At 33.9% G+C, this 8507-nt stretch overlaps 1 protein-coding gene across 1 annotated transcript; it reads right to left on the bottom strand.

Moving 5' to 3' along the window:
* Window positions 1-4487: 4487 nt before the first annotated feature.
* Window positions 4488-6342, bottom strand: LOC129452097 (uncharacterized). The gene has a single exon (XM_055215773.2). The coding sequence runs from the start codon at window positions 6249-6251 to the stop codon at window positions 5403-5405; it is 849 nt and encodes a 282-aa protein (XP_055071748.2). The 5' UTR covers window positions 6252-6342; the 3' UTR covers window positions 4488-5402.
* Between the last annotated feature and the right edge of the window lie 2165 nt (window positions 6343-8507).

Below are 8507 nucleotides of genomic sequence, written 5' to 3'. Positions count from 1 at the left end.
CTGTTAGCTGTAGAGACACATCAGCAGTCTCATATAAAACACAACAGATTAAAAATGTTAAGAACAAGGTTGCATCTAAGAGATCAGAGTAAAAACGTTAATGGGTGGCTTTTGTAGGTTTTTGGTGCTTCTTGTGAAAAAACATACAACAAAAATACTGTATGTTGATCTCTAAACATAGTGGAAACAAAAACTGCCACATTCATTATTGCAAAATAATGGCAACAGCTCTTTATATCAAAAACTCGTTCATTAACATTTTTATATCCACACAGTGTTAAGTCTCCACATGTAAATGTAAATGGACAAAGGCAATACTGCATTAAGACCTCCAGGAAACATTTTACTAAATGATAAAATTTTTTACTTTTAACCCCAATTAGAGCATTTTACCAATACATGATTTCTATAAACAAATAATGTACAACTATGGGTAATTTGGCTTTGACCGCTTCATTTTAAAGCTGCAATATTTACTCTTGTCGAGGCTCACTGTGAAACTATGTTGAAATTAAAATTCTATTTTTAATAGACAATGAAACTTTAACTGCTTTGTTAAAATCTGAGTGTTACATGATCACATGATTTTTACATGATTTGTGCTGTTTGTATTACATGTAAAATTTATGATTTTGTTCAGAGGGTGCCAATAGGGGTTTTGTCAATTTGGGCTAGAAACGGCTCTGCCAAAGGGATTTCATGTACGGCAAGTTGCTTAAAAGTTTGTTTTTGTTTTAGCTTAGTGCGTATACAAACCTTACACAAAACTGCTTTACATACTTTACATACTTTACATGCTTTACTACTTAAGTACACTAAACATAAATAGTTTGTTATACTCATTTAGACCACAGGGTGGCACTGCAGCATTTTGGATTTTCTCCAAATATCAATGGGATAAATATCTCATAGCCTTATTTTAGGACAGAAAGAATTACCTAAAAAATATTTTAACTTGATTTTAGTCTGTGTGGCTGCCTGCGGCTTTTATTCTATGCAAAAGTATTAATTTAAAATATTATCAACCATATTCAATGACATATATAACTTTAAGAACAATAACTGAAAAATAAAATTACTGTAAAAAAAACAGATAGGCTAGCCAATTGTACACAGACAGATAAGCAGATATACACAAACCCTCAAAGAAATCTGATGAATGAAAAATATTTAAAACACTGAAAGAAAAATCTGGATGTAAATGTTATGTCATTTTACACTGTAATATTAAAAGAGCACCTTCTGTCTGATTCACGTTTTTACATTTCCTTTGAAGTGCAAGTGTGTATCTATGTTAACGGTATGCATAAGGTACATACTCCAAAGTAAAGGATTATGCAAGTTATCGTCTTCAACATAAATCTATTTTCTTGGACTACAACAAACACAGTTTACTTCCTGGGATTGGTGATGTAGACAAGACAGACATTATCATAATTCCTCCCGCTTGGACTCGCAGCCTGTAAGTAAGCATTGTTACCGAATCTTTCAAACATGGTAAGAAGCGTCACATTTCTGGCTGACATCAGTTATTCAGGCCAATCACAACATCAAGATTAGCTGCATGGCCAATCAGGGAAACGGAGCTTTTCAAATCTGTGCGTTTCAGGAAGAGAGTGAAATCTGGAGCTAAAAATGTACGGTGTGTGGAAAATAATGTGTTTTTTATAAACCACACAAACACATTATACCAAATACACAAAATAACATTGTTTTTAGCAATGAAATAGGTGCTCTTTAACAATAAAATGCTGTGTTTGCATCTTCACATGAATATCTACACTGTAAAAAACAACCTATAGAATTTACTCAAAAAAATTGTTGTAACAATTTGCACTCACTTTGTTTGAGTAAATTATATCCTATATATTTGATTAAAGAGTACCTAAATTTAATTACTATGATAAAGTAAAAAAAATTAGGTAAGGTCTACCTATTTTTTTCATAACTAATTACTTACAAAAAAATGAATAACATTAACCCTATTGGTATTAAGGCACAGATCTATTAAATTATTATTAATAATGATAAGCCATTAAGAAACATTACATATTACTTATTCAGAGAGGGTTGAATAAGAAAATAGTCATACACAAGATTGCATAATTGCTTGCTTTATTGACCAAATAACATTCTGTAAATTAAAACTAATTATTGGAAGTACAAAATAACCCCAATACATTTCAAGTGAAATACAACATATCATAGTTTTACATAAAGCTTCTTGAACATATTATTTCATAAAAAAAATAAACCAAAGTCTTCATCATGAGATGTTAAAAAACCATTAAAAGCAAGATTCCTAAATACTGTTCTTCACGTTATTATTAGAAAATTAAAGAAGGCAATAATACAAAAGGAAAAACTGATCTCATTTACCTCAGTAGACTAGCATGCTATATCGATACAAACAAACATTTCAACTTCATTTAAAACTTATTAAGTCCAAAAATACAACTTCATACTGTATTATGCTATAACTCACAGTTCACGTGCATAAAACATTGAACACTAACAAGAAGTACTTACATTCAATTTTAAGTGATTCAACTTCGTATACAAGTCACATATATAACATATGAACTCCGAAATACTTTTTTGAACAGACATTAAAAAGCGAAAGGCAACGTTAAGTATATCCGTAAATGATAATAATAATAATAATAATAATAATAATAATAATAAAATGGCTTCATAAATGGATCCCTTCTAAAACAAAACTCAATATATTAACAGATAAATGCAAGAAAACGTTTACAGTAATTATCTAGCATCGACAGCTTTACCGTTGTTTGTTTGTCTGCTCGACGCCCTCCCGTCTGTATCATACATCAACCGTCCGCTGCTCTCTCTCGTCACGTGGCTTGCTCAAGTTCAACCGCTGTTCACGAGATTCAGACATGTAAATAATAATAATGGAAGTTAATATTTTAATCATAAATATGGATTTTTATTCGCAGGTGCAAGAACTGGGCGATGTTTTCAAAGCTAACCTGACTGACATATTCTAACCTATCAATCTGTCAACAACAGAGACAGAGAAGCACGCAAATGACTAAACTTCTGGTAGATTTTACAGTTAACCAACTTAACATTTCCATTCATGATGATATCAACAAGTTAAATAAAAACTTACCTGTCAACAAACCGCAGTTCTCCCGCCGATATGATATGAAAAATGGTGACTCGAGTCCCGACTGGATATTGATTCATGCGCACTTTGCGGTGCTAAGGCCAATATTTTGGGGTATATGTTACTTATTTTTTTAGTATTGCAGTTATTACTGTTAAAAATTGGATAGTGAAGGTAGAATATACCCATTATTTTTTATTTTACTTGCTAGCTTATATATTTAATTAAATTATAACTAATTTTCATGGGTTAAATTTAACACCCTCCAGAGTAATTTTTTACAGTGTAGTTGTAATCTAATCAACATTTGTTCAAAACACAAGACAAAGTGAATTTTATTCTTGAAAAAATGTATCCAAGTAATTACAGCCAATCTTTCTAGGTACACACACAATTCCAATTCACTTAACCGAAACATGTAAATACATCATGACCCACTTAAATTTGTAAAAATGTACATTTTGTGTTGGTACTACGTGAATGATTTTTGTAGATATTACGAAATGGGCAGTGGATCTGTATTTCCCAGCATACTTTATATGCAATTGCATATGGAGAGTATTTTTTTAATTAATATATTTTTATTTGCATATTGAAAACTGAACTGCTGTTCTTTTGCATAAATGTTTTCAACAAGAGGAAAACGGTTTCTATGAAGTGCAATGCATAAGCACTGAATGTAAAACGGTAATCAAACAAACAACAAAATATTTAAAAAATACAAGTCTGACTACAGCACCAGAATCAAGTCACCATTCACAGAGGAGAGAAAATATTAAAGTCTCTGACATTAAACATCTTGCATCTCTTAAATGATCATCCATTACCGTCAGCCATGAAATATATTTAAAACACATATCCAATTTCTGTATAAAAATGCAATTTTTGTTGTGTCTGACAATTGCAAAAATGTCAATGTACTCATACAATGCACAAAAGGAAGGCCTCTAGCAGAATTTTTGCAATGCATGACATAGTCATAAAAGAAACCCACAGTAATCACCACATAATGTACATTTAGTAAGAACTACCTGAAACACAAGCAAATGTTCAAGTAAAACATAATTTCTGCTAAATAAATGCTGATGTGTCAAAGATTTGTAAAAAAACAAATTACGTCATTCCTTTGACATATTTTGATTTGCAAAAAAATCTCAAGATACAATAATGTAGTAAAATTTCTACAAGATCCTCAGGGCTTTTTTACATCTCACCCTGAATTACAAAAATGTATTTACTACAATTTGATATTCAGATGTGAGCAATTGTTAGCATTTCACCATTTTCTGTATTACTGTAACAAAAGCTTAAACAACAATTAAAATGTCCATTCCTGTCATCCACATCCAGTCTGAATTTTGTCTGTCCAACACCTACAGTAGAATAATTGTTGTACCAAAAGACCAAACTAGAAAAAAAGAATGTAAATGTCAAAGTAAACACTGAATTCGTATGTTAATAACCAGGCTGAGTGGATAAAGAAAAGCACTGTTTGTATGATGCTCATTATAGTCACTTTCTTCTGCTTCTGGTAATAAAGGGTAAAGGAAGAACTTAAGTTCTCCATCCTCTTCACATGTCTCCATAAACAGAGAACAGTGGAAGTGTTTGATGCCACCATAATGCCGAGACAAACCAAAAAATAAACACATATAAGGCCAAAGTCTGTCAGTATCAGATCATATGGGATTCTTAAGCCTCCACGGGTGACGTTCAAGGGAACACTGGATGAATTCAAGTCCACTTTACAAATGAAAAATGGGAGAGAACATAAAAGGTTAGAAATGTTAAGAATGAAGTTGCATGCAATAAGTGATCCGAGTAAAACATTAAGGGGTGGCTTATGTAGGTTTTCTGGTCCTTGCTTGTGAAGAAAACATACAGCAGATAAAAAAGATGTTGATCAGGATGGCGACAGAAATGGGCACAATCATATGCTGTAACTCATAATAACTCATATACTCTTCATAGCTGAATGCTTTGCATGTAGGCTATGTTCAACAATTTCTAGCAGAAGGAATTTCTGCAATATGCACAATATAGTCATGAAAGAAATTCTACTGAACAAGTATTCACCACATCAAGTGCATTCAGTGAGAACTAAGTGAAACAAAATCAAACAATTAAGGAAAACATGACTCGAAAATATGCACTTATGTACAGGCAGCAATTTGATACTTATTCAAATGTGAGCAAATGTTAGCATTTAACAATTTTCTGTAGTAACAAAAGTTAAAACAACAATGTAAAGTTAAAATGTCCATTCATGTCATCCATTCAGGTTACATCCTGAAATGGCTCGACCAAGTTTTTTCCAAATATCTGCAGCACGATGTCTGAATTTTGCTTGTCCAACACCTAGAATGATGGTTGTACCAAAAGAGTAAAATGCCAAACCAGAACAAAGAATGTGACCACTTGGATCAAAGTGAGATATAGGTGTATATTTATAAAAACGAAGTTCGAATTCATATGTTATTAGCCCAGCTGAGAAGAAAAAGAAAAGCACAGTTTGTGCGATGCTCAATATAGCCACTCTCTTCTGTGTCTGATATTGAAGGGCAGAGAAAGAACTTGAATCCTGCATCCTCTTCACATGTCTCCATAGATAGAGAACAGTGGAAGTATTTGATACCACCATAATGCCAAGACAAGCCAAAAAATAGAAACATCTAAGGCCAAAGTCTGTCCTTATCAGATAATATGGGACTTCATGCGGATAATATCCGGTGATGTTCACTGTAGGAATGACAACTCTTTCAGGAAAAAAAATCAAAATGAATCCAAATAAAAAGAAGATTCTGTCAAAAAACATCATCAAGTAGATGAAGAGTTTGATGTATTTCTTCACCCAGATCAAAAAAGGTTGCCGGGTAGGAACAATCTGAAAGTAATAAAATACATTCAGCCCAAGACAGTCAGCAAAACTGGCCTTTAAGGCATAGAGCATAACTAAAAATAAAACGATGTATATCAATACAGGCACATTAACAATGTCATTAAAAAACAAAAAAAGGGTGAAAATGCTAAGAACGAGGTTGCACCCAATAAGCGATCCGAGTAAAACATTAAGAGGTGGCTTTTGTAGGTTTTCTGGTCCTTCTTGTGAAGAAAACATACAGCAAATAAAAAAGATGTTGATCAGGATAGTGGTGACAGAAATGAGCACATTCACTATGGCATATGCCAATGGATTTATTTCAATATCGAAAGAACTCATTTTGACTTTGGCCACTAAGAGCAACACGTTTTCTTATATACACGCTGTGTTAAAGCTCCACCTGTAATTTACATAAAGTACATTCATAATAGACAAAGTCAACGCTTCATTGAGACCTTTAGTACATATATTACTACACAATAAAAAAAATTTACATTTTGAACAGTAAATAAATCATAAATGATTTCTATAAACAAATAATGTACAACTATGGGTCAATAGGCTTAATAAAGCTTCATTTTAAAGATGCAATATTTACTCTTCATTGTGAATCGCTCTGAGCCATGATCTTAATCTATTTTTATTTGCATATTGAAATCTGAACTGCTGTTCTTTTGCATAGATGTTTCCAACAAGATGAAAACAGTTCCTATTAAAATGCATAAGGACTGAATGTAAAACAGTAATCAAACAAACAACAAAATATTTAAAAAATACAAGTCTGACTACAGCACCAGAATAAAGTCACCATTCACAGAGGAGAGAAAATATTAAAGTCTCTGACATTATCTTGCATCTCTAAAAAGATCATCCATGTCACAGTCAGCCATGTGAAATATTATTTAAAACACAATTTCTGTATAAGAAAAAGCCATTTTTGTTGTGTCTGACAATTGCAAAAATGTCAAATACAATCCACAAAAGGAAGGCTTCTACACTGTAAAAAAAGTCTGTAGAAATTGCAGTCTGCAGCTGGTTGCTAGTAACTTACTGTATTTTACATTTATGTAATTTACCGGCAACAATTTGTTCAAAGTTAAATGAACATGAAACATTTTCAGTCTTTATCTTCTACAGTAAGTTAATTACAGCTTTTTTTACAGTGTACCAGTAGGATGTTTTGCAATATGCATGACATAGTCATAAAAGAAAGCCCACTAAACACAGTAATCACCACATAATGTAAATTAAACTCAATTGACTCTCACACTCTCTTCAAGACCTTCTCTATACTTCTTTGTCCCCCTGCTCCCCCCACCTTCATACGACTTAACAGCTGATGATTTTGGTTCCTTCTTTGTGAAGAAAACGAAAACTATCAGCAGACAGTTCTCCGAGCCGCCACTTCTTGCGCATGGTCAAACCTCTGAGACATGCTCCCTGCCCTCCTTCTCTCTCCTATCTGAAGTGGATGTTTCCAAGGTCTTTGCTTCTAACCATCCGACTACCTGCCCGCTAGATCCCATACCTAACCATCTCCTTCAGGCCATCTCCCTGTCAGTTATCCCTGCTCTCACCTACATTATCAATTCATCCCTTTCCACTGGCACCTTCCCCTTAGCTTGTAGCCTCTTATGGAACGGCTGAAATTCCACAAGGGGGCAAATTTGTTCCTCAGACGTTGCACAATAAACATGACATCCTAATATATTCATTATAAATCGTGAATGAAAAGTGAGATTCGAACGAATGTCCGGTAGTGAACTAATTGTATACAGTATTTATATCGTAATTCGGTTAGAAACATCAAGATTGTGAGTTGAACAAATCGTTTTGGATTAAAAGTCTTGTATATTCCATTTCCTTGGACTTTTGGGGATTTATGAATCAATCTATTTTGGACAATTTAACCGAAGTGGATAAAGGGAAGATTTTGAAGGTAAGTAAATACCCCAAATCGGCGCCGCCTGGTTTACGTAACTAACAACTAGATTACAGTTTTATGACTGCTATAAATCAAATGATGCTTTGTGTGTGCGCTTAATGGAATCCTGAAAGTCTAAGCTTTCAAACAATGTGCCGCATGACCGTATGTTTTGAAGATTTAATGCTTCAAAGTTTCAATGATGTTTATGCAGCCTCATGTGCAAGGGGGGGGGGTGTACCATGTTAGACACAGTGTTCCTCATCAGGTTAAAGAAGCTTGGATAAACCCACTGCTGAAGAAACCCACACTCAACTCCACTTGTCATTCCACCCTAATGATCCCACGGTTTCTGCCCGTGTCTCGGCATGCCTGAGGGACATCTCACTCTGGATAAAGGATCACCATCTCCAGCTTAACCTTGCGAAGAACATATTATCTGAACTAAAGATTCAGCACAACCTTTCCATTCAGCTAGGTTCCTCAACCATCACGCCTTCCAGGACGGCCAAAACCTGAGAGTGGTCATTGATGATCAGCTTAGCTTCATGGAGCGTGTTGCCATCAAC

The sequence above is a fragment of the Misgurnus anguillicaudatus genome, chromosome 17, assembly GCF_027580225.2.
Source record: "Misgurnus anguillicaudatus chromosome 17, ASM2758022v2, whole genome shotgun sequence".
NCBI lineage: Eukaryota > Metazoa > Chordata > Actinopteri > Cypriniformes > Cobitidae > Misgurnus > Misgurnus anguillicaudatus.
The sequence above is the reverse complement of the archived record's forward strand: the minus strand, read 5'-3'. Positions and strand labels throughout refer to the sequence as shown.